Below are 24,589 nucleotides of genomic sequence, written 5' to 3'. Positions count from 1 at the left end.
TTAGTATTCTCCCATAAGGTTTCTGCTCTTGGTATCATGCTTAGAATAGCCCTTTTAAGGTTACGGAAATATTTTTTTCTACTATATACTGATTTTTTTTTTTTTTTATGTTTCCCAAATAGGTACTTTTGCGGGAGCACATGGGTGAAAAGTATGTGACTTACAATGTGAAAGCTCGCCAGTTAAAATTTTTTGAAGATAATGTAAAATTTTGATAATTTACCTAATCTGCTGCCAGAATGAAACTATTTTCAAAGGTTTTTGGCGTAAACAAAAACAAACAAACCTATAATAATGACTGGAGGCCATTCACCATCCTTGTATTTTGTTGGGCCTTTTTTTACTAGAAAAAAATTGGACAGAGTAATATGAAGCAAGCTTATTACAAAAGAAAAAAACCTTTGGCTATCTTATTCTCTTTATGAGGGAAAATCTGTTGTACAATGTTTATTTGGTTACTGTTTACTGAGCCTTAAACCAACTTGATATCTAGAACTATTTTTTTTTAAGGTACTTATTAGCTTGAATACAGGGATACAACATACTGGATTGGAAGTTTTATATTATACTATAGTGACGAAAGCAATAGGAGAAATAAATGACATATATCCAGTGATACTACTTTTTACTGTTAATAACCTTAAGTAGAAGTTGATAAATTATTTTTTTTATAATTCTGGGAGTAGATTTAAAGATATGGCATTATATATAGTACTTGAGCATTGAATTCCTTTTTTTGCATATTGATGGATGTTTAACATTTTATTTCCATTTAATATGGACCTCATTCAGGGTATACAAGAATTGAAACTAGGAGTTATTTTGGGCTAGTAAATCAATATGTTTTTACATACTGGATTTTTTTTTCTTTTTCTTTTTAAGATTTATTTTTCCATCAGCAAAAACATTCCTTAAACGCTAATTCCTTTTCTAATTCAGCAGTTTTTAAGTAAAGTCCAGATCCTTTTAGTTATGTTGGACATATTTGTCTACTGAAATTTGTCTTCTTATACATCAAGATATTGTCTTCCCATGTTTTAAATGTATAATTGTATATCACATATTTTATTAGTTGTTTAATAAGGGGCAATACCCATCTAGCAAATAGTTTTTATAAAATAAAAGTTTTGATTAGTAAATTTTAACTTCTGCATTTGAGGGACTCTAAACATGAATATGACTCCAGAAATATTTTCAATTTTTACAGTTAAAAATATGTCTTACCTTTTATGAAAATTATGCACACACATAAAATAATAAAATGTTCCCTTTCTAGTCCACATAAAAGACTTTTATTTAGTTTTTACTATGTGCCAGGTGCTAGGCCCGGGTTCATGGCCTAATTTCTGAAATTTCTTTATTTTGAAGGGTTTTTAACAACTTAACTCTAAAACCATCTAGTCCTAGTGCTCAGCTGAGGACAAATTTTTGGCAAATGGTTGGTCTTCCTGAGCTATTTACCGTTTCTTGCATGTTTTAGAAATCCACATCTTTCTGGAAAGTCATCAGTTCTACTAAAGTTTTCTAACTTATTGGTATAAAGTTATACATATTATTTTCTTAGAATAAAAAAAATCTCCATACCTTTTTTATTACCATTCTGTATATTTTTGTTTAAACATTCAGTTTTTATCCTACTGTTCTTTGGTTATTTTGTGGTGCTTTTTTCTTGGGTGCTTAATCATTTTTCAGCTTTCTTATTTAATTATAAAACACATTTTTAAGACTATAAATTTCCCTCTCAACATATCTTTGGCCACATTTGAGACTTTTTTTTTTTTTTTGAGGTTAGTTTCTAAATAGTAAATCTGGTTTTGATTTTCTCTTTTATTTTTTTTCACTTACTGAATATTCTTATTTATTTTTTTAACATCTTTATTGGAGTATAATTGCTTTACAATGGTGTGTTAGTTTCTGCTTTATAACAAAGTGAATCAGCTATGCATATACATATATCCCCGTATCTCCTCCCTCTTGAGTCTCCCCTCCCATCCTCCCTATCCCACCCCTCTAGGTGGTCACAAAGCACTGAACTGATCTCCCTGTGCTATGTGGCTACTTCCCACTAGCTATCTATTTTACATTCGGTAGTGTATGTATGTCCATGCCACTCTCTCACTTCGTCCCAGCTTACCCTTCCCCCTCCCCGTGTCCTCAAGTCCATTCTCTACGTCTGCATCTTTATTCCTGTCCTGCACCTCGCATTTTCAGAACCTTTTTTTTTTTTTTTTTAGATTCCATGATTTTTTCTTTTAAAAGTTTCTAAATTTCCGTATCTTTAGAAGGCCAAGGAAATTCTGTCTCCTTGCTCCAGCTACACTGCAGTGTTGTTAATGAATATGACCTGTACAACCCCTATTTCTTGGAGTCGTTTTTCCCTGTAGTTCAGTACATGATCCATCGTTGGAATGGCCCTATGTGCATTCAGTAAAGGTGAATTCTCATGCATAGGCAGAATCACTTCTCTACTAAATATTGGAAATGTTTTACATCTGCACTGATGAGCTCTTGCAATGGAACTCAATTTTTAATTAAACTTAGACACACATGACTAGTAGTACCATATTGGACAGCACAGCTCTGTATCATTCATTCAGTAAATACTGAGTGCCTATAATGTGTCATGTACTGTTGTAGGTACTAGGCAAACAGCACTGAGCAAAATGAGGTTCCTGTTCCCATGGAGCTTATATTCTAGGGAGGACAATTAACAAATATATACTGAGATATATTAAATGCCATGGAAGTAGACACAGAATGATGGGGCATACCCGTACTTTGACAGGGTAGTAGGAAATGCTTCTTTACAGTGACATCTGAATGTCACCTAACCTGAATGAAAGGAGAGGACAAGTCATGTATATCCGAAGGAAGATGTTCCAGGTATGTGGAACAAGTGCAAAAGTCTTCATATTAATTGCCTTGATCTATCAAAATCTGAAAGGTAGAGTGTTGGTCTCCTACCAAGAGTGCAGCTTTGCCAAATTCCGGTATATGTAAGAATCTTTGCTTTACACATTTAACATCTTTTTCAATGCATGATTCGTAAGTGACATCTTACAGCTATGAAATGTCCCTCTTTGCCCCATTTAATGCTTTCTGATATTAAATATTTCTTTTTCACTATTACCACTCCTTTTTGGTTGCATCTGCCTAATATATCCTTGCTCCTGTTTTCAACCTTGGGGTGTCATTTTGAGAACATGAGGTGACGTGATTTTTAACCCTATTGGGACCTCTTAACTTTATATTCACATTTATTATACTTATTGATATGCTTGTTCTTGTTTCTGCCATCTTTTATTTTTCTTCCCTTTTTTTAGAATCCTTTCCTGACTTTTGCTATATTAAGGTCTTTGCTCCCTTTTTTTTAAACTCATAGTTTGGAAGTCCTATATCCTGGTATTGAGAAACAGAATATTACCTGTAATAACCCTTCCACTCCCATCCCTGCCACAAGGCCTTTGGAACATTTTTCTCTTCGGCCCTCTGGAAAATTTTAAAGGAATTTACAGTTTTATGGGTTTCCACTTTGAACCACCTTAGGTAAAGCCTGGATTAAATGTTTTCTGCTTGGCAATAGGCTTATTTTAGTGGTACCAAGATACTACTTTACCACAAATTTACATTTGTGGTAAATTTCATAGCTGTAAGATATCACATATGAATCATGCATTGAATAAGATGTTAAATGTATAAAGCAAAAGTTTTTTTATAGGTGCTTGCTGTTGTTAAAAAAAAAAAAAGTATGTTAGGAACTTGTAGCTTCAGAAAATAGAAATGGTTCTTACACTTTCAGAACCACGAACTTCTAATTTTGGCTTTTACTAGTAGTCATGCTTGCAGAACAATAAACGAAAGACTCTTTAGACATTGAGTTGCACTGTGAGTTTTATTTGAAAACATTAAAACAGCCTGACAACTCATAATGAATTATAAAACTCTGATAGTTAAATTGTATTATCATTTATGAGGCTTTTATTCTTCATTATTTTGTAGACCTGAAAGAAACTTTGCATACTTGTGTTTTCTGTTCTCCATTTCAGAGGAAGATTGTGAAGAGAAGGTCTAAAATATTTATAAATCAAAACCCAACAGAGAAGTGAAATATAGAGAGAACAAAATCTGTACACAGCTGAGCATAGGTGTTTTTAGCTCATGTTTTGGATATGAAAACAATTTAACTCATGTCACACGAAACAAAAGCAGGTGCAGTAGTAAAGCTCAATCATGAAAACCCCAATCAATTATTTTTAGCATGTCTCTTAATTTTTCTTTCCCCTGGTTTCTTGTCTTCTGTGCCTGAGTCTTGAACAGGTAACCACTTGAGGGGGTGCCGGCGATAAATGGGCCACGGAGGAAGTGTCAGCTGGGTCACAACAGAGAAAATGCATCAATTATGGCCATTAAAAGTTTAAAAGCATTATGTATAATGCCTGGTTCCCAAATGACTCCTATGCTAAAGGTTAAAAAAAATGAAACTGACATTCCTATGAAAACTGTGTGCCACCACCCAGACAAGATACTGTTAAGTGAGAACAAGCCTCACTGTTTACACATGGCTTTAAGAGCTAAAAGAAAGGTGAGGAGGGAGCAATATGAAGACTGTAAGGTCTTAAGGTCTAGTCCGACTTTAAGATTACTGCTTGGATCGCCTGCCAAAAGAAATGAGCTTTATGTAACTTAACCTCATCTGATCCTATTTGGCATTTACTTTTCCAATGATAGCAAGGGAAGGATGAGGGAAACGATGGTGCCGGTTCTCACTACTAGGGCCAACCAAAACAACCCAATTCAGAAAACCTAAGTTGCCACTAACATCCAAGCACCCATAAATTTCTTACCAAACACGAAAAAGCAAATCCCGCCATAACTATATAGACAGTCCACCCGAACTGTTCAGCCATGTACCCGTAGATAAATCCAACTATCTAAAGACAAAGAAAGTATATTAAATACAGTCAAGCTGGGGGTGGGGTGGGGGTGGGGAGAGAAGATTATGCAAAACCAATACTTACTGCAGAAAAAAGAATAATTCCCTGAAACATCTGTTCAGCTAGCTTCTGGCCCTTGTAATCCTAGAGGTGAAGGAGAGCAAAGCAGGAATTGGTTCTACCACCGAAGAGGTACATTCCTGCCCTGGCCTCACATCTTTGGCACAGGGCGATCCCAATATATGGGGCTTCCCCAAGAACTTAAAGGAATGACATTCTGGGTTTCCCGGGGAATTAAAGCATCCTCACGGAACCCGGACTGGGGCATCCTCGCGCGGGAAGAGAGAAGGGGACCCAGGAGATTCATTTCGGGGAAGAAAGTAGCCATCCGGGGTAGGAACCGCGCTGCACCGGGTGGGTCTCGGACAAGGGTTGCGGAGCTGCCAGGCTCGCGAGCGGCGTGTAGGAATCTTGGGGCCGAGGCGGGCAGCGCCCTCACCATTTGCGTGGGCAGGGAGTTCAGATGCTCCAACATGACTGGCTCAGGAGGCGGGCGGCGGAGCGAAGGCGGCCGGGACTCAGGGACAGTAGGGGCCGGGGTCAGCTCCTGCGTACAGCTCTGCGGGCCTGTCGAGCCGAGGGTCGCGATGGCCGCGGCCCCGGAAGCGGATGTCTCCCACAAACCCGGTCGGCCCGAGGCCCCGCCCCGTGCCCTGGCTAGGCGACCAGCGCTTTCGGAGCTGGCTGTAGGCCGGCGCCCTCTCCGCAAGGGCCGAGATGCTGACGGTGGCAGCCGAGCCGAGGCATCACGCGCCCGTGAAGGGTTCGCCGTCAGTGCTGTTGGGTGCCGAGGGCGGTCCAGGTCCCCCAAACTGTCCTTGGCTGTGCCTTCGCGGCTTAACGGCGGCCTGCGCGCGCCCCGTCTCCATGGCGATGGACATTTCTCGGCGAGGACCCCAGCGGTCGGGCTGCCCGGCGGCGCCTGCTCCGCGCGACGGTTTTGCGGACCGAGCGGCTAACGGGCGGGGGGCTGCGGGACTGCGGGACTGCGCGGCGGCCGCGGAGCTAGTGGGCAGGCGGGCTCGGTCCGGAGTGCAGGGGACGCGGGCGGCCCGGCGGCGGGCTGGGCCCCGGGGCTTGCGGCGGGGGCGCTGAGCTGGCGGGGCGGGCCGGGGCGTGGGCAGCGGCCCCTCCTCCTCGGGCTGCAGGTAAGGGCGGCCGTGGGGAGCGTACGAGGGAAACGGCTGGCCGCGGGGGTGGGGGGAACCCCCGGAGCGTCACCCATTGCGAAACACCCCTAAACGTTATTGACCCCCAGAATTTAGAGGGGAGTACCCCAGAACCCATCATCCAGAGAAAGGGAATGCCCTCGGAGAGGGACGGGTCCTGGCCCGCCCCTTCGCACCAGTTGGAGAGAGCTCCCACCCGGGGAGTCTCCAGTTTGTCCCTCCAGGCTGCTCGGCGCCTTCACTGGCGTCTTCACAGCCTCAGGCCTCCCGTAAGAGGCCAGCAAAGGATTCGCACTGCCTCTCAAGGCCGGCATCTATCTCAGAAGCTTAGGCCCTGCCCCGTTACTCTGAGCAAGGTGGAAGACCCACGTTCCGGAGATAATCTGTTCTGGGAAACCTGGGCCTGTGGGTCCCAAGTGGCTCTCTGGCCTCTGTGCTGTGTTGCGCCTCAGGGTCACAGGCGGTGGGATTCTAGGCACTCCAGGGTAGGTGGTGTGCGGCTGCCGCCCTCATGCAGTCAGCAAACATTCCCGGCAGCTTTTTTTGTGCCATGAATTGGGCCAAGGACATGGCCGTGACCAACACCAGGCGCTTGCCTTCCTAGAGCCCAGAGTGTGTCAAGGGAGACAGCCACGTAACCCCACAAATATAAGCCGGATTTACTCTGGGGTAGCGAAGCCCGGGAGATGTGAGAGCTCAGGGGAGATGCAGCTGAATGTGAGGTTTGGGGGAGGCTCCCTTGACTCCTGAAAGCCAAGTAGGAGCTAGACAGATGAAGAGGTAGAGAAAGTGGATGTATATCCTTAGTGCTTTTTCCACCTTTCAGTCTGGCAGAGACTAAACAGACTTTCCCTTGTATGCAGAAATAGATGTATCCCTCTGTGTTATCCCTCTTTAAATGCACTTCACAGGGTGGCAGTTGCTGCAGAGACTTTATGGTATTTGAGGTATAAAGATAATCATGGGAAAAGGAGATTGCGTGTCAGGTTCAATTTCAGAGAGATCTCCATTGGAATCCATGTCTTTTCTTGTGTTTGAATTTGTTTTCATGATTATTATCAAAGATCGTGTTCCCTTTCAGAACTGAGAACCAGCCTTGCTCCTGGATTAACAAGACCATTCAACAAATATCACATACCTATTACCATTTACCAGACACGGTTTTAGATGGCAAGGATACACCAGTAAACGCTTTTCACTGGGGTCACTGTTCTCATAGAGCAGGGAAGACACAAATAAACAAATCAAATAAATGAGAGAATTTCATAATTGAAGAGGGGGAGCGGTGAACTTTCTTGATGGCCTCTGAGGGGATGGGTAAGAGGACAGAAAGATGACCTTGGTCTTTTGTGACCTCGACAAAGCCACTTTGAATGGAGTAGAGCCAGCAGTCTGGTTGAAGTAGGATAGAGGACAAGAGGAGAGAAAGTGGAGCTGGAAACTTTAAATCCTTTCAAGCTTTTAGAGTGAGAGTGAACAGAGAAATAGGTCTGTGGGTCTGCTGGGATATGGGAAGTGGTGTTTTTTTTTCTTAAGAAATTCACGTTCTTTTATTTATTTATTTATGGCTGTGTTGGGTCTTCGTTTCTGTGCGAGGGCTTTCTCTAGTTGTGGCAAGCGGGGACCACTCTTCATCGCGGTGCGCGGGCCTCTCACTATCGCGGCCTCTCGTTGCGGAGCGCAGGCTCCAGACGCGCAGGCTCAGCAATTGTGGCTCACGGTCCCAGTCGCTCCACGGCATGTGGGATCTTCCCAGACCAGGGCCCGAACCCGTGTCCCCTGCACTGGCAGGCAGACTCCCAACCACTGCGCCACCAGGGAAGCCCCCAGTGGTGTCTTTTTTATTTTTTAATTAACTGGAAGATACCAGAGCATGGTAATTAATGCTGCTAAGTGTGTGATCCAGCAGAGAGGGAAAGAGTTTTCTGATGCTGCACCAAGGAAACAATTATAGGATAGGTTGCAGAGCATGAGTGGAATGGCCTTCCTTGGGAATATATAGCAGTAGAAAGAAAAGCAGAAAAGGCCACTGAGATGTGGGTACTATTGCAGGTAGCTAGCAAGTTAGAAAACATAAAGTGTTCTTGCCCCCTAAGGTTTCTTCACCCATATTTCTGGGAATGCCTGCTATGTGTGTGTATTGTGAATGATTTGGGAATGTGAAGGTCTTATAATTTCTAAACAAAATACTACTTTTCATAGTGAACAATTGAATATTACTGATCGAATTGTACACAGTTGTGTACTCTTGCAAAAATATAGCCAATATTGCACATCCGGGATGTACATACAGTTTTGTTTTGAGAATTCTTTCTAACCAGATCAGTGAATTCCATTACCAGGAATTGCACCAGGAAAGGATATATGGATCAGACACACTCCATAATAATCAGCATTTTGCATGTAGATAACTGTGGAAGTTTTAGGAGTAGGTGGTTTCTGCCATGCGAATCTACTTAAGTACATCAAATACCTGCTGGGATTGTGTTTTTCTTCTAGCTAGCTGGAATAGCACAAAATACTTGTGCCTCTCAATTAACATACCACCTGTAAGTAATTGTTAGTGGACATTGTTGAGCTAAACCATTGGCCCTTATACCATTAACTAAATGAGATTTATTAAAGTGAGATAGTTTTCTCCAGTCTTGGTGGAAGTTGGCTCCAAGCAGGCAGATGTTAGAACTCTGTCTGAGCAGCCCCCAGTCTGCCACCTTCTATAGGTAAGGCTCAGTCCTCAAGAGGAGATAGAGACACATGGCTAGAGACACATGGCTCAGGGTATATAACGATGTGTAGTCTTTAGAGAGTAAGCTTGTTGGTATAATATACATATACTGTTCTAGAAAGAAATGAGAGTGAGCGAGAAAGAATGTGTGTGTGTATTTTAGATTGTTCTTTGTGAGTCTGAATTATGTTCTCCCAAATTTGTAATCTGGCCTGTGATCCCCAGTTTTTTAAACAGCCCTTCTTCTTTTCAAAGGCCTTGAGAAATCAAGTGCCTGATAGGCACACACTTCACTTAAGATGAAATTAATTCAAACTGACTTTGATTTTAGAAATATGCTATATTTGAAAGTGCTTTGTAAAATTAATAGCCTTTATGTAAATGTTAGGTACTCCCACAGGGGAAGATGAAGTAGAAAAGGGTAAAGTTCTCAAATGTAGGATCACAATATCCAGGCTGTATAAAATGTTTTTAATGAAACATTACCCAAAGATTGTTGTAGAAACCTAATTGTTTAATTTAGCCCCACTTACAGTCTTGTTTCCATTGAATTATTTGTTTTGAAAAAGTGAAGGCTTCAGATGAGCTGGGGAGCACAAACCACAGGCAGAGTGACAGTATTAGACACCACTTTCATAAGAAATGGGTAGTTAACCAACAGATAGGAAGCCCCCAGAAGAAGCTAATTTTTTCTTTTAGCAGATTTTAATTTTTTGAGACTAGAGCTCTAAACTTTTGATAGCAAGATTAGATTTTGTGAATTTTTGTAACTTTGTTTCTCTGCTATAGGTTTTTTTTTCTTTTTTATAAATTTATTTATTTTTGGCTGCGTTGGGTCTTTGTTGCTGCGCGCGGGCTTCTCATTGTGGTGGCTTCTCTTGTTGCGGAGCACGGGCTCTAGGCGTGCGGGCTTCAGTAGTTGTGGCTCGCGTGCTCTAGAGCACAGGCTCAGTAGTTGCGGCGCACGGGCTTAGTTGCTCAGTGGCATGTGGGATCTTCCCCGACCAGGGCTCGAACCCGTGTCCCCTGCATTGACAGGCGGATTCTTAACCACTGCGCCACCAGGGAAGTCCCTCTGCTATAGTTTAAATGAATTTGGGAACTGTTCTTTTTTCTCTTTTCTTTAATTCCAGTTAAAGATGAATGGAATACAGCTTGGAACAGGGATGTTTGTACCAACAAGGCTGACCTTGGTTTACTTGATCATAGACAACTGAAGTCCATGTCTAATTAGGAATTTTAAGTAGAAATTCATTCAGAAAACATTTCCATAGTGGTTAGACTCCAGGTATTCCTCCTGGTAGAATTTCTTTTGCTTTTCACCTAGTGGCATATGGTATACAAGGCTATAAGTTACTGGAAGTATTTTATTATTATGACTACTGTAAAAAATTCAGATCCCAAATTGGGTTCTTGGAAACTGTTAATTCAAAACGAGTTTCTTGCAGAAAACACCGTATGCACTTCTTGTTTCAACCTGAATAAAAGTGTGTAGGCGGGACTTCTCTGGTGGCGCAGTGGTTAAGAATCCGCCTGCCAATTCAGGGGACACGGGTTCAAGCCCTGGTCCAGGAAGATTCCCCATGCTGCAGAGCAACTAAGCCTGTGTGCCAAAACTACTGAGCCTGCGCTCTAAAGCCTGCGTGCCTAGAGCCCATGCTCCGCAACAAACACAGCAATGAGAAGACTGCGCACCGCAACGAAGAGTAGCCTGGCTTGCCACAGCTAGAGAAAGCCCGCACACAGCCAGAAAAAAAAAAGCGTGTAGGCATTTTGATGGCCATTCTAATGTACCTACTGACTTTGGGGGCTTGTTTTTGTTTCGTAGGGTTAATAACTAATATTTATATAAGACAGAAGAGAAAGATGTCATTCCGTAAAGGTACGTCCTTTCTACAGTTATGTTGTTTTATACCTGGTCAAAAGGTGAAGAGATGTAACATGGGCATTCTCCTCTGTTTCAGTAAATATTATCATCCTGGTCCTGGCTGTTGCTCTCTTCTTACTGGTTTTGCACCATAACTTCCTCGGCCTGAGCAGTTTGCTGAGGAACGAGGTTTCAGGTATGGGAACCCTGACTAATGCCTTGGCATGTGTTGAGGACCTGGAATTCCCTGTGTCCCACATTCTAAGTTACATCACTAGATTCAAGGAAAAGAAGGCTTTCTTCTTGGCCTTATAGAAGCTACTAAAGACTTTGAGAAAGGTAGGTGGCACTCACTGTGCTCTTGCAGCCTGTCCCCTTCTCCTTGCTGGGCAGTTGTTTGCTGAGGGTTTGATCTCACAGAAGATTCCTTTTTACCAAATCAGAGGCCTTGGAGAAAGGAGCCACTGTGGGCTGTTATCTACAGACATTTCAGTAGGGCAGGGCTTCAGAATGTGGGGACAGGGGAGTGTTGCTGGTGTTTGATGCCTCTTCTGTTCACTAGAGTGTCAGTCTAGTTACTTTACCTGTTACTCTGCTTTAACACATGAAACCATATCAGCAGGTCTTTAGTAGTAAAACAAAACCACAAAGCCTTGTCAACTGATTTAAAAGACCACTATTGTATAATTCCGCTGCCAGTTATTTTAGATTAGTTGTTCATACTGCTCTGCCTTGGTATTGAGGGATGTTTGAGGCTTCAGTGTTTGTCAAAAATCATTTTTGGATTGTCACCCACCGTACTTGACCAGAGCAAGAAAAGACTAATAGCTTTCCCTTAACTTTCACTGAGTGCTCTGATAGCATGTTTTTATAATAGTGTATATATGTGTGTGTATTTTTATACATACATATTTACATAAAGTAATGCATGCTTCTGGTGGGAACATATATAAAAAAGAAAATAGCATTCAAGCTCCATGAGGGCAGTTGTGGCTGGTACATAGGAGGTGCTTACTAAATATTCATTGAATAAATGATTTCACTGCCTAGAGATAATTATTAAAATTTTGTGTTAGTACCTTACAGGTTTTTTTTCTCTGTATTTTTTTCTATACAGTTGAGATTATACTATATATAAACTACACATGACATGGTTTTTCACATAATTATATCCTAAGCACGTCACCATGACAAAACTTCATATGTAAATTTAATGTCACATAGTTTACTTTTTGCCATAGGAAAAAGTCTTTTGGTACAATGACTTTCAGATTTTTTTGAGGGCAACCCCACAATAATGAATGTGTTACATACAGCAGACACATACATGTATTTATTGTCTATCTGCCCTATACAATGGTAAAGATTTGACCATCTTATTCATGGCTGTAACCCCGGTGCCTAGATATTGCCTGGCGCTCAGTGTTCACTGCATGATGAATGAGTAAATGAACGTATTATAAAAAGCAAGAAGGTTTACAAAACAGTACTTGCAGTTGCTGTATGTGATGCATTCTGATATTTTCTTTTCTAAGTCACTGTTCTATTCCAATTCAGGAACTGTTTTCCTACTCATATTCTGATTGCGATCCACTTATATTGATTTCATGCCTACTTGTGGGATACAATTCAGTTTGAAAAACTGTTTTTTAGTCTGTTTCTAGGTTTTTCACAATTGTAAATAAAATTGTGACTTTTGGTTACCTCTCAGATGTTGTCCTTAAGAGACACAAGGGGAATTATTGGGTCAAAGGCCATGTACCTGTTTAAGGCTCTTGATACAAATTGCCCAAATACAATCTAAAAAGATTGTTATATTCCTACCAGTAATGTATCAGAATTGTCTGCCTATTTTTTAAAAATGCTTTTCCAAAGGCCTGGTTACATATAGGAAAACACAATTTCTGGGCTATATGCTTCACATTACAATGAGGCAGAATGAGGTGTAAGTATCATAATTCTCAGCTTACCTCTTTTCATGTCTTGGGCTCTGTATCAAAAGCTCTTGAGATTGTGTTTGTATCACAGTACCTTCTTTGTGTGTGTTCTTTGCAGATTCAGGAATTGTGGGGCTTCAGCCTGTAGACTTTGTCCCAAATGCTCCCCAACACGCGGTAGACGGGAGACAAGAGGAGATTCCTGTGGTCATTGCTGCATCTGAAGATAGGCTTGGGGGGGCCATTGCAGCCATAAACAGCATTCAGCACAACACTCGCTCCAATGTGATTTTCTACATTGTTACACTCAACGGTACAGCAGACCATCTCCGGTGAGCTCGGCTTGCCTGATGATTCTGCTTCTAGGGGATGCTCTAAGAGCAGGCCAGCTGCCAATCCAGTATTATTTTTTTCAATGTTTACATTTTTCCTATATAATTATTATACCACATGTAAACTGCATGTTGTTTTTCCATGTGATTGTACCATAAACATGTCTCCATGATAGCAGAAATATGTAAGAAAACTGTGCCAAGATGTAAATCAACTGCGTTACTATGCATAGTTAAGTGGATATTTTTTTGGTAGTAAGACTTTCTCAATGAAGGAAGCAAGGTGTTGATTTACATTCTCTTACAAGTTCCTTATTTCAAGAACATGCTCTTGAGTAGTTCTGGTCTAGAGTGGGAAGGGACATGGGAACAATGGCAAGGTAGTATGGTGAAGTGAGCATAGACACTGATCCAAATTTCAGCCCATAGTGGGGAACATTACCTAACCCTTTGGAACCCATTTACTCATCTGTAAGTACGGGGTATAAATATCCAGCTTAGAGGATTGTTGTGTCAAGTAAATGAAAAAATATATGAAAACACCTACCACATAATAATCGCTCAGTAAATGGTCCTTACTATTGTAACTGTTGTGATTAATAGAAAATCTGATGGATAGTCTTAACTGTGTTTTGAAAGATGCTTTGAATTAAGATTTACAAAGTTTATTCCAAGAAACATTTTATCTAACAGGTTAATAGTGGTCAAAGTTCTAAAACATATCTGTTCTTGTACCTTTCTCCATGGTTGTTCATGAAAGTTGTTACAAATCATTTTTCCACACTTTAAAAACTCAAGAAATCATCTAAAATAATGTAGAAAGAAATATTGCATTAGAATAGACTACAGAAATAACATTATATCCACAAAACGCTGATGTGAAATGGGCCTAGGAAAAATGTGCAGTACCTCTTTAGGGAACACTGACTTTTCTTACAGGCAGTACCTTAGACTCAGGTAGAATTACTCAGCCAACACAGTGAATTAATAAGTGTAGATTAACAGACTGATTTACCAGCTTTGTTGATAACTTAGCTTTCACTACCATCATACTTTGACTCATTTTCTTCACTGATGTATTTGGAGGGACAAATGTTGAATGATCCATGTGGTGAAAGGATCTTCTCAATTCCATAATGAATTTTTTTTACAGCAGTTTTAGTGTCAGAAGAGTGATCAAAAGTATGAGTCTTTGGGTGCACTATCACCATGGAATCTTGGTTCAGGAAGGGACTTCAGTGGGTAAACTCACTGCAGATGAGGAAACCAAAGCTCAGAGGTGAAGGGGCTTGAAGACACCTATTTTGTCCTCAGGATTTCTCTTGCATTATGGTCTTATTGGAAAGCAGAGATATGGCTGTGGGTTGGGACATGATTACTTAAAACTGATATTTAGTGGTTTATTTTCATCAGGTCCTGGCTCAGCAGCAGTACCCTGAAAAGCATCAGGTACAAAATTGTGAATTTTGACACTAAACTTTTGGAAGGGAAAGTAAAGGAGGATCCTGACCAGGGGGAATCCATGAAACCAGTGAGTTCCATGCATCCTTGTTTGTACTTGGTAGTATTATGAAATGATTGGAATACCTGGGTAACTGTGGGTACAGTACTAGTACTTCCCTGGGAACCAAACCTGGAAGTTCTGAGACCTTTGGCTGTCTTCTGCATGGATACCGAGAGCATTCTGGGAGTTTCTAATAAACAAAAGCACAGCCACTGACAAGTCTTGTGCCAATGCCTCTTTCCTTTTCCAGTTAACCTTTGCAAGGTTCTACTTGCCAATTCTGGTTCCCAGCGCAAAGAAGGCCATATATATGGACGATGATGTAATTGTGCAAGGTACTAAAGAATGTCACCATCAGTGCTGCTCTCTGTCCAGTGTGGGCGGTAGTGGTTGTCTTATTTATGATATCCTATAAAAGGCCATCCTAAGAAGTGGGAGGAATAGGGAATCCTGGGGCAACTTCCAGTGTAAATCTTAAACCTTATCTGTTTCAGGTGATATTCTTGCCCTGTACAATACACCACTGAAACCAGGACATGCAGCTGCATTTTCAGAAGATTGTGATTCATCCTCTACTAAAGTTGTCATCCGTGGAGCAGGGAACCAGGTAAATTACTTATTAGACCTCGTGAATAGACACTCCACTCCCTATAATTCATGTCAATGGGGAGAGGCAGCAAAATCAGGGAATTCTAAATCTTTAGCTACATTTTATTCACCAATTATTTCATCCCAAAACTCAAGGCTGCTTTCCTAGATTGGTTCACGGATTAGACAACCTAATTCTCCTTGAACATCTGGCTTAATGTTTAGGTTCCTGTTGTCTAACTTGCAATCCCAAGTGTCACTTTTATTTGCTTTATGTAGAGCCCTTTGCTAATAATGAGAAGTCGTAAGTAAGCAGAACAGTTATCAAATTATTGTTTGAAGCACTAAACATACTATATATCCCAATTGTGTTTTTAGTACAATTACATTGGATATCTTGACTATAAAAAGGAAAGAATTCGTAAGCTTTCCATGAAAGCCAGCACCTGCTCATTTAATCCTGGAGTTTTTGTTGCAAACTTGACAGAATGGAAAAGACAGAATATAACTAACCAGCTGGAAAAATGGATGAAACTCAATGTAGAGTAAGTATGTAACTGGCCTAGCTGTGAAAACTCTTGTTATTTCAACCCTGGTGGTCTTCACTAACAGGAATTAGTCAGGATTCTTTACTAACAGCTTTCATTTGTTATCTGTCCCACCAAGAGAAGGGCTGTACAGTAGAACACTGGCTGGCAGCATCACAACACCACCCCTGCTGATCGTATTTTATCAACAGCACTCCACCATCGACCCTATGTGGAATGTTCGCCACCTTGGTAAGTAGATAATTAACCAAGGGCCTAAGCTAATAAAGTGTCTAAAGGACCACCCTCAGGGGTGGAATATATTGTTTCCCTTAAGTTTCCTGCAGTCTTGTGTCTGACTAGTACAGTCATTTGGCTCTTTTTTCCTAAATGTAAGGTTCCAGTGCTGGAAAACGATATTCACCCCAGTTTGTTAAGGCTGCCAAGCTACTCCACTGGAATGGGCACTTTAAGCCATGGGGAAGAACTGCTTCATACACTGATGTCTGGGAAAAATGGTATATTCCGGACCCAACAGGCAAATTCAGCCTAATCCGAAGACATGTGGAGATCTCAAATATAAAGTAAATAAGTATGCTATAAGCATTTCTCAGGAAATCCTGGAAGAAAGTATGTGTGGGAAGTAACACTTGCTAGGTTTCAATGCCTGTTTGCAGCAACAAAGGGACAAGGGACATTTCAGCTGGGTAAAGAGGACAAACTGCCCCATGTGGCAGTCAGCTTCCCAGACAGACTATAAATATGCCTCCATCTGCCTTACCAAGAGTTTGCTTACTGACAGTGCTGAACGACCAGAGGTGAATGGACTTAAGATACGGCTGGTACAGCTAGTTCAACACAGCTGCTTGGTTTTAATTTTGTGACCTGTGGCCGAATCTGTAAATAAAGTAAAAACTACATTTTTCAATAAGATATCTGTTTTAACTTTACTTCTACCCACTCACTGTTTAAGAGATGAGTTATCTTTTTATAGAACTTAGACACTTTCTAAGTTGCCTGATTTTTAAAATGAATATATCATTATATACACATTCACAAAATTTACACAGCTTATGTCATACTGTAACAAACCGGTACATCACACGCAGAGAACAGCTTAGCAGTCTGCTCACAATGTTAAAAACCAACAACAAAACACCATTATAGAAGGAGAAAGTTCTATTATACATAATCTGTACTGAAATCATAAGCATCATCTTCCTCTTCAGTCATTTTATCCAAGATGAAAGATGGTGCAGACTGCTTATCTATATTGGAAAGAAAAATGAGGTGTTTGTTTAAAAACAAAAATAAAAGCTACTGTACTGCTTTGTTAGAAGATCCCTCCACCCAACTCACCTGCTTGAGAGTCCTCAGGCAGTGCCTCGCAGGCCTCTTCTGCAGGGGACATGTCTGAGCTCTTTTCCTGTGGGACAGAGAAACAGTGTTTGTTAGTAAGCCCTTGTGTGCTCATTAATCCAAGTTAATTACATACCCAGAAAAAGTCTCTGGAGGTACACATTAATGGATGCACAAAATCAAGACTAATGATTGCAAGCCTTAAACTTCTAAATTGTACGAGGCTTTTTAAAGTCATGAAATATTTAATTTCTATTTCTTCCTTCAGCCCCTTCCCCTCTGTTGTACATTGTAATGCTAGAAAACTTACTTCAGCTTAAACAACTCATGCACAACATACTTACATCACCTTCTTCTTCAACACATTCCTGGTCAGTGTTGACATCTTCATAGTCCCCCCCCTCCTCCTGCTTCCGTTCTTTCTGTTTCGGCAATTCTTCAGGTATGTCCTTTTCCTCTATCACTCCATTTGTCAGACCCGATGATTGGAAAAGGAGGCTACTGGCTAAACGAGGGCCCCTGATGGCTAGGAAAGGTAAACAGCCCATGTAAACAGATGAGACCTTTATTGGCCTGTCAGCTTATGAAGACAGTAGGTAAACACAAGCCGTGCTTACCTCGTATGCTGTGTGCATTGTTCTTTTCCAGTTCTTCCAGATTAAAGCCCCATTTCATGTCTGTCACAATGCTCTCGTTAAAATGTGGAGGAGTCCAGGATGTAGGGGGATGGCAAAAGTAACTTAAGGAGGCACTGGTATTAAAAATAAAGTTTGTCAAAAATCAGTTCCTTTATTCTGTGTGGTCATCAAAAAGCCAACAGAAAGAAGCCTTACCCTGTCCACTCAGACCACAGCAGTTTGGCAGCACCTTCTACATTTGGGCTTCCACCTTTTTGGTGCAGTCCTCTTCTCTGAGCAAATGAAGTAAAAAATTCCAGAGAATTCTTAAAGTCTGGGACAGTATATTTCAGCACTACCTTATTAAAAAAAGAAAAACAAACTCATCTATCTGATATAGTACAGATGTTAAAAAAAAAAATGCTTATGATGAAATCCAAGATGGAGCTCAAGGGAAGGGGATTCTTTTTACCTGTCGAGCATCAGCATGGGACAGGATGGCGCTAGCAGCCTCCATTGGTTTTACTACCTCAATACTTGCTGGACTTCTCAGAGCGAGTGCAATAGCAGAGTTAAGTGGAGACACGATGAAACTTGGACTATCTATGATTGTGATTTGTTTGTCCAAGGGGACAACCTGCATGCACCTGAAACAAGAAAGATGGTAACTGACGGGCACTGGTTTTCCTAAAGGCCAAGAGACACAACGAAGCTCAGGGTTGGATTGAACAAACTCAGCACAGTCTGTCAGATCCACTTTATCATCATTTGCTTCATGTTTATCTAAAACCGTAACAGCACACCCTCCTCTTCTAAAGACAAAACACTACGTGTTATAGCTTACATACATATTGACCTAAACACATGCTGTTTCCTCTGTCGTATCTCCCCTCTTCTACCTGGCAGACTTCTATTCATTTCAAGTTCAGGTTCAAACATCACTTCCTCTAAGGCAGCTTTTCCTTCTATGAATCTATTTGCTCGTCTTTCAAACTAGATTGTGGGCAACTATTCTACTCTAATCAATTCTTCCCAAGCCTAACACTGGCTTAACCCTCTTCCTTTCACTGAATAGAAAGTTGAGTAAATAGAAATAGAAAACTGTCTCCCTTAAAATAAACAAAATCATACTTATCTATAATGAAATATTGCAATTATGGAACTCAATTTACCTTGTAAGTCCCATGGATACACCAACATTGCATATCCGTTCTTGTTTTAAGCTATTGATGATGCTGCTTTTCCCCACATTTGGGAAACCTACAAATGGAAAATCCACAGATACAAAAGGCATTATATGCTGGTAATCATAAAATCTCCACTCCCTTATTTTATCCCTGCCTGTTTAGAGCAAGATCAGAGTTGGATCTGAGCGTCTTCACTTCAACACTAAGACTACTCTTAGCATCTTCATTTCTTGCACAGGTAATGAAAGGGCAGGAAAAGATTATTAATTCAAATAAACCAGAGCTCTTAGAAGCTAACATTACCTATAGTGCCGAGTTGCACTTACTGAGATAAGACATAAAATATGTTGAACTGAAACTCACCAATTACCCCAATGTGAATGGCTTTGCCATAAGTCTCCTGAAAACCTCCAAGAAGCTTCCAAAGGCCTTCTTTTCCAACACAGACTTCACTTTTGAATGGAGCAGCTTTCTTCTTTACCTTCACAAGTTAAAATTCTAAATAATTAGTTTAACTACTTCTGACAACCCACCAGACAAAACCCAAGCAATCTGGCTCCAGAGCCCATCTATTAAAATCACCACATTCCATTGCCTTTCAGATTATCCCTGGATGAAATCAGAGTTGGATCTTACAAGTTTTCATTTTTTAATCAAGATTTTGTACACTCATCATATTTCACCCATCTGAAAGATGAAAGAAACACATTTCCCACCACTAAATTAAGGGTACCTTGATTCTCTTCCCTTTGTCCTTCAGATTTGTTGAGGCTTTGAACACCACTGTTGGCAATTCCTTCGTCAAATAACTTAGCCAGTTCTCCAAATTCTCCTTTGGTACCAAATCTGATAGGGATTAGGAATAAAACACTGTTCCAATTTGGTCATTTTGTTGAGATGAATTTGCAAAGTCTAGTAAACTATGGATTTCATTCAGGTTTGCCTTTTCCCAGTTTTTTCAAAAGTATCTGAACTAGAAGATGGGGAGAGGGTCAGCTCCCTACCATGCTTCTGGTTAACAGAGTTCAGTATGTACACCTCTGTATTTCTTTAATTCCCCTCTGCACTGCTCATCCTTTCAGGAATAAGTCAACCTCTAGAATATTACCGTACTAACCTTAGGGCTATGTTTCCAGAATTTACTATCAGGTAGCAGCCATGTTTACTGACCCCCAACTGTAATTTTAGATCCCATCCTTACTTTCTGTTTCACAGGTTTCTGTTTCTGGGTGTTTCTGTCCCTGCTGCTCAAACCCAGATACATAATCATGTCTCACCTAAATAGTGCCACATGTCGACATTGTGCAGGTGTGGAGAATGTGGCACTCTGTCATCATTTCCTACGTGAAATATACTACACAGTAAGCTGAGTATAAAAGCTTACACTCTTAAATAAGACAAGGTGGTTAAGTAATGAATAGCAAAAGAACAGTACAAACCAGTTAACTCGCTTCTAGAAAACATCTCCAGGACCTCCCTGGTGGTGCAGTGGTTAAGAATCCGCCTGCCAATGCAGGGGACACGGATTTGAGCCCTGGTCCGGGAAGATCCCACATGTCGCAGAGCAACTGAGCCCGTGCACCACAACTACTAAGCCCACGTGCCACAACTACTGAAGCCCACATGCCGAGAGCCCGTGCTCCGCAACAAGAGAAGCCACGCAATGAGAAGCCTGCACACTGCAATGAAGAGCAGCCCCCGCTTGCCACAACTAGAGAAAGCCCACACACAGCAACGAAGACCCAACACAGCAATGAATAAATAAATAAGTAAATAAACTAAACTAAAATATAATATAATAAGGGGAAAAAAAAATTTCCACCCCACTGCCCAGCACTGTCTTTGGCAACAAAAGCTCATGCATATGCACTGGTTTTGTTGAGGTCAGAGTTGGATCTTATCAGTCTTCAGAGACAATCAGACTGTTCAGATGTTTTCCTCATACCTCACTAGTACATATGGAACATAAAGAGCAATGTTTTCGCCTACCTGATTTATTTAATACAAGTACCAGCTTTTTCTGTCCACCCTTGACAATGGCTTCTTCTACCTGGGGACACCTGCAACCAAGAGGATCTCTGGCATCCAACACTTCCAGCACAACATCTGAGGCTTCAATCACCTGTCAAAGCAGAAGCTATCAGAACAGCATCCCTTGCTCTGGCACCACCCTCCACATAAGTACACTGGCGTTGTCTACTTTGCAACAGGGTGAGCTCAGAGTTGAATCTCTTAAAAAAAATTTTTTTTTTCATTTATTCATTTATTTTTTTTGGCTGCATTGGGTCTTCGTTGCTGCATGTGGGCTTTCTCTAGTTGCAGCGAGCAGGGGCTACTCTTCATTGCGGTGTGCGGGCTTCCCACTGCAGTGGCTTCTCTAGTTGCGGAGCGTGGGCTGTAGGCGCACGGGCTTCAGTAGTTGTGGCACACAGGCTTAAATACTCCCTTGGCACGTGGGATCTTCCAGGACCAGGGCTCAGAACCCGTGTAACCTGCATTGGCAGGCAGATTCCTAACCACTGCGCCACCAGGGAAGCCCCAGAGTTGAATCTCATATCTTCACTTTGGTGTGAATGATGTTCACATGTTTATTTCTTACATGACAGTAGGACATAGGTTTGTTCAGTGGCCTCTGATCAAAGTGGATTTCAAGAGTGGAAACATTCCCAACTATCTAAATATATAATCTTCCCATTCTGAGTTATGTAGTTTGAAAGACCTTTGTGGCCCTGCCAAGAGCTGCTGAGAAACACAGTCAGGGTCTATTCACAGGAGGGAGTGAGCTTAGGAAAACAGGTGTTGGGGATGGCAGTGCTACACCAAAACATCCCCTTGACCTCCTTCACTTAGGTTTCAGCAGAGTACTTTAGAGACTCTTACTTCTGTACTGCTCCTCTGAAGTATTTCCTTCTATTTAAAAAGCCACTGTGTCAACATGTTATTTTATCACAAAATGCCACTTCTGTAAATCATACTTATGGGGAACTGTTCCCATGTAAAAAATTAAAACCATAAGAATATTTCCTTCAGTTAAACATATCAGAGTAAGCCAACTTGCTGAAGAATTCTTCCTGCTCAAGAGAACTCTACTTCCACCTCTACAAGGTTGGTGTCAGAAGAGAAAGAAAAAAAAAATTCTAGTCTTTTAAATCTCATTACCACTTTTAGACACTAACCTAAACTATGATACCTTTTTAAGTTCCTGACAATACAGCCTCTTCGGATTCTGTTTGCTTGACTTGGCTTTCTTAGCTTTGCATTGCCCAAATTCCTAGGGGATAAAGACAAGGGGAAAGGAAACAAAATTAGTAGGTCAGTAGATGTAACCTATTTCTCCATTTTTCATGACTGTAATCATACCTCTTTCACAGGTTCCATGTTAGATAGCTCAACAGCAGGGTCAGTTTCAAGTCTTCTTTTCTTGTCCTGTTCCTTCTGCCTGTCAAGTTTCTGCTGCTGTTTCAGTTCTTCAAGCTGTGTTCAAGCCACAAGAGAAATGGGAGAGCCAAAGTGACCTGATATTGTAACTTTACTTTGAAAAAAATACACACACCCACACATCACTTGTTGAACATTTTAGCTAATGCATTTTACCCGTTGTTTCCTTAGCTCAGCTTCCCGAAGAAGAGCCTCCTTAAAAGGAGCACTGTTTGGAACTCCTGGGTCTTTCCTAGGCTTCTTTCGACCCCGTTTTTTAGCCTCTTTCCTCAATTTTCGATGGTGCTCTCGAACCTATCATAATAAAATTTGATTAACAAAAATACTGAACAAAAATCATGTGAGTAACCAATCTGGCTGCAGTTTACTTGTATCTGTAAAATGACCTAGAAACATAGAACTTTAACTGTAACAATGCAGAGAACACACATACTTATGTAAGAAACAGCAAGAAAATGTCACCAGGAGATTCTTTTTACAGCAATTGTTACCATATTGATCAAAATTTGCAGACTCTTAACACTGAATTACTTCTGATGCTTAAGAGCTTGTGTCATAGTCTATCCAACCTCTGTTTCTTGAGGTGAAATCATACTAATATTAATCCAGACCTCTTTGTGGAGGAGGGGTGGGGCAGAAATCAGTTTAGCATTATACTTGGTACCACTCTTCCAAAAACAAGACTTACCTTTTTTTGGATTTTATACCGCTTACGGCAGGTCATGCGTTTACTTGCTTTCTTTAACTCTGCAAAGCAACATATCATAAAAGAGTTAATTTATTTACTGTTTCCTTTTTAATTTATTTTATTTATTTATTTTTGGCTGCGTTGGGTCCTCACTGCTGCGCATGGGCTTTCTCTAATTGTGGTGAGCGGGGGCTACTCTTCGTTATGGTGCGCGGGCTTCTCATTCCGGTGGCTTCTCTTGAGCCACCAGGGAAGCCCTATTTACGGTTTTTTAAAATCCACTTTATCCACAAATGATCACTTTTAGTTTCTGATGACTGCGCTCTAGGGTCACATCCATATTTGCGTTAAGTAATTAACTGGCTCTGAAACCTAATTTAAGAATCTTGTGGGGAAGTTCCCTGATGGCACAGTGGTTCAGAATCCGCCTGCCAATGCAGGGGACACGGGTTCGAGCCCTGGTCCGGGAAGATCCCACATGCCGCTGAGCAACTAAGCCCGTGCGCCACAACTGCTGAGCCTGCGCTCTAGAGCCCGCGAGCCACAACTACTGAAGCCCGCACGCCTAGAGCCCGTGCTCCGCAACAAGAGAAGCCACCGCAATGAGAAGCCCGCGCACCGCAATGAAGAGTAGCCCCCAATCGCCACAACTAGAGAAAGCCCGCGCGCAGCAACGAAGACCCAACGCAGCCAAAACTAAAAATAAATAAATGAATTAAAAAAAAAAAAAGAATCGTGGGGTGTGTGGTAAAAATAAACACGGACCACTCAAGTCCCAAAGACTCTGATTCAACAGATCCGTTGTAGAGACCAACTTCCCCGCTCCCACTCTTCCCAGATTAGACTGGGATAGCACACAGGAGCGTATAAGATCCAAAAATACAGCCACTTCTTGTCAAATAGCACGAATCACAAAGGAGGAGCTAACAGTGGGTTTGAGAGGCGGCTCTCAGATCTCACCAGGGCCGGATCAAACGTGGCCGCACGAGGGAAAACGCTGCGCCTGAAACCTGGCTCAGACACTGACCGGGTCCTCACGAGACTCTGGCCCGACCTTCACCCTTGGGGCCCAGCCTTCTTTCTGCACCACAGGCCCGCGATTCACGTGGGGCCGTCCAACCCTCAGTTCTAGGCAGGATCAGGGCTACGGCCTCCCCGCCGGCCCTCCATTCCCCCAGAGACCAAGCCGCAGAGGAGCGCCCTGGTGGGTTCGTCGACCATTAGACACAGAGGGCCCTCCAAGCCCGCCCCCTGACCACACTCACTCGGCCGCTTCATACTGTAAGTCGGAAGGGCTGCGCCCGCAGTTGCACCGGCGCTCACAGCCACAAAGTGCCTCCGCAGGCGCCACGTGCGAACTGAGACCACGGGCGAGCGTCACGCACCCACGCTGCCGCCGTAAAGCGCGCCGCCGCCTACCCTCGTGCGCGCGCACGCAGTGTCGCGCGGAGCCAGGTTCGCTTGGCGGCCGCGGGGCTGGTTTTGCGGCGGCACCGGGAGGGGTGAGGGCGGTGCGGGCGGCGGGTGCTGGAGCGACGGCAGCGGCCGGAGGAGCAATAGCAGCAGCCGTGGCGGCCACGGGGCGGGGCGCGGCGGTCGGTGACCGCGGCCGGGGCTGCAGGCGGCGGAGCGGCTGGGTAAGGCCGGGCCCGGGGCG

The 24,589-nt window shown here is 42.2% G+C and overlaps 5 protein-coding genes and 4 non-coding genes across 33 annotated transcripts in view; 3 read left to right on the top strand and 6 right to left on the bottom strand.

Annotated features, from left to right (window-relative positions):
* The window catches only part of NEK4 (NIMA related kinase 4), a 36,232-nt gene extending 35,801 nt beyond the window's left edge, over nt 1-431 (top strand). For 2 of the 6 annotated variants that reach the window (XM_061196982.1, XM_061196980.1), the window contains exon 14: nt 123-320. In XM_061196982.1, the coding sequence (XP_061052965.1) occupies nt 123-215 (93 nt within the window). In that variant the 3' untranslated portion in view covers nt 216-320. Of the gene's footprint in view, nt 1-122 lie in introns of all 6 variants that reach the window. The other 4 variants (XM_061196984.1, XM_061196985.1, XM_061196979.1 and 1 more) reach the window with 4 other exon arrangements.
* A 3,455-nt stretch (nt 432-3,886) lies between these two features.
* On the bottom strand, nt 3,887-5,825 carry SPCS1 (signal peptidase complex subunit 1). Its single transcript, XM_061196978.1, has 4 exons — nt 5,434-5,825; nt 5,019-5,078; nt 4,845-4,931; nt 3,887-4,369 (listed from the first exon to the last, which is right to left on the bottom strand). The coding sequence occupies exons 1-4, from the start codon at nt 5,467-5,469 to the stop codon at nt 4,244-4,246; spliced, it is 309 nt and encodes a 102-aa protein (XP_061052961.1). The 5' UTR covers nt 5,470-5,825; the 3' UTR covers nt 3,887-4,243.
* GLT8D1 (glycosyltransferase 8 domain containing 1) lies at nt 5,650-16,574 on the top strand. Of its 5 annotated transcripts, none has more exons than XM_061196974.1 (10): nt 5,650-5,796; nt 10,746-10,770; nt 10,853-10,951; nt 12,811-13,024; nt 14,438-14,555; nt 14,779-14,863; nt 15,023-15,135; nt 15,495-15,661; nt 15,783-15,895; nt 16,041-16,574. In XM_061196974.1, exons 2-10 carry the CDS (start codon nt 10,755-10,757, stop codon nt 16,229-16,231), a joined length of 1,116 nt encoding a protein of 371 aa, XP_061052957.1. In that variant the 5' UTR covers nt 5,650-5,796; nt 10,746-10,754; the 3' UTR covers nt 16,232-16,574. The 5 variants fall into 5 exon arrangements, with proteins under 5 accessions (XP_061052957.1, XP_061052954.1, XP_061052955.1 ...); XM_061196971.1 differs by having other exon boundaries at nt 5,650-6,142; nt 10,717-10,770; XM_061196972.1 differs by lacking the exon at nt 5,650-5,796 and adding an exon at nt 6,078-6,648 and having other exon boundaries at nt 10,717-10,770.
* A 231-nt stretch (nt 16,575-16,805) lies between these two features.
* Nucleotides 16,806-24,436, bottom strand: GNL3 (G protein nucleolar 3). The gene is made up of 15 exons (XM_061196969.1): nt 24,198-24,436; nt 22,933-22,991; nt 22,401-22,538; nt 22,167-22,280; nt 21,997-22,077; nt 20,796-20,928; nt 19,540-19,652; nt 19,170-19,287; nt 18,792-18,879; nt 18,092-18,266; nt 17,836-17,978; nt 17,620-17,753; nt 17,347-17,528; nt 17,003-17,069; nt 16,806-16,911 (listed from the first exon to the last, which is right to left on the bottom strand). Exons 1-15 carry the CDS (start codon nt 24,208-24,210, stop codon nt 16,826-16,828), a joined length of 1,644 nt encoding a protein of 547 aa, XP_061052952.1. The 5' UTR covers nt 24,211-24,436; the 3' UTR covers nt 16,806-16,825.
* Nucleotides 18,323-18,399, bottom strand: LOC133095829 (small nucleolar RNA SNORD69). The gene has a single exon (XR_009701690.1). It is a non-coding gene; the product is annotated as a small nucleolar RNA SNORD69 (small nucleolar RNA).
* Nucleotides 18,963-19,038, bottom strand: LOC133095828 (small nucleolar RNA SNORD19). The gene has a single exon (XR_009701689.1). It is a non-coding gene; the product is annotated as a small nucleolar RNA SNORD19 (small nucleolar RNA).
* Nucleotides 19,414-19,495, bottom strand: LOC133095833 (small nucleolar RNA SNORD19B). The gene has a single exon (XR_009701693.1). It is a non-coding gene; the product is annotated as a small nucleolar RNA SNORD19B (small nucleolar RNA).
* Nucleotides 20,678-20,754, bottom strand: LOC133095827 (small nucleolar RNA SNORD19). The gene has a single exon (XR_009701688.1). It is a non-coding gene; the product is annotated as a small nucleolar RNA SNORD19 (small nucleolar RNA).
* PBRM1 (polybromo 1) overlaps nt 24,436-24,589 on the top strand; it is a 105,889-nt gene continuing 105,735 nt past the window's right edge. For 12 of the 16 annotated variants that reach the window (XM_061196963.1, XM_061196959.1, XM_061196958.1 and 9 more), the window contains exon 1: nt 24,490-24,569. The gene's annotated coding sequence lies outside the window, so the exon portion shown is untranslated. Of the gene's footprint in view, nt 24,570-24,589 lie in introns of all 16 variants that reach the window. The other 4 variants (XM_061196967.1, XM_061196965.1, XM_061196964.1 and 1 more) reach the window with 2 other exon arrangements.

Source organism: Eubalaena glacialis, chromosome 7 (assembly GCF_028564815.1).
Source record: "Eubalaena glacialis isolate mEubGla1 chromosome 7, mEubGla1.1.hap2.+ XY, whole genome shotgun sequence".
In the NCBI taxonomy this organism is placed as follows: domain Eukaryota; kingdom Metazoa; phylum Chordata; class Mammalia; order Artiodactyla; family Balaenidae; genus Eubalaena; species Eubalaena glacialis.
This window is presented reverse-complemented; position numbering and strand designations above follow the sequence as displayed.

Coding starts and splice junctions, on each gene's coding strand:
- SPCS1 (XM_061196978.1), bottom strand. CDS start 5,469: ATGTTGGAGCATCTGAACTCCCTGCCCACGCAAATG. Junction 4,932..5,018: donor GAATTATTCTTTTTTCTGCA/GTAAGTATTGGT, acceptor CTTTGTCTTTAG/ATAGTTGGATTTATCTACGG. Junction 4,370..4,844: donor GATTTGCTTTTTCGTGTTTG/GTAAGAAATTTA, acceptor GTTGTGACCCAG/CTGACACTTCCTCCGTGGCC.
- GLT8D1 (XM_061196970.1), top strand. CDS start 10,665: ATGGCCATTCTAATGTACCTACTGACTTTGGGGGCTTGTTTTTGTTTC. Junction 10,952..12,810: donor GCTGAGGAACGAGGTTTCAG/GTATGGGAACCC, acceptor TGTTCTTTGCAG/ATTCAGGAATTGTGGGGCTT. Junction 14,864..15,022: donor CGATGATGTAATTGTGCAAG/GTACTAAAGAAT, acceptor TATCTGTTTCAG/GTGATATTCTTGCCCTGTAC.
- GNL3 (XM_061196969.1), bottom strand. Junction 19,288..19,539: donor ACAAAGGGAAGAGAATCAAG/GTACCCTTAATT, acceptor TAACTTGTGAAG/GTAAAGAAGAAAGCTGCTCC. Junction 17,529..17,619: donor CAATGCACACAGCATACGAG/GTAAGCACGGCT, acceptor TACCTTTCCTAG/CCATCAGGGGCCCTCGTTTA.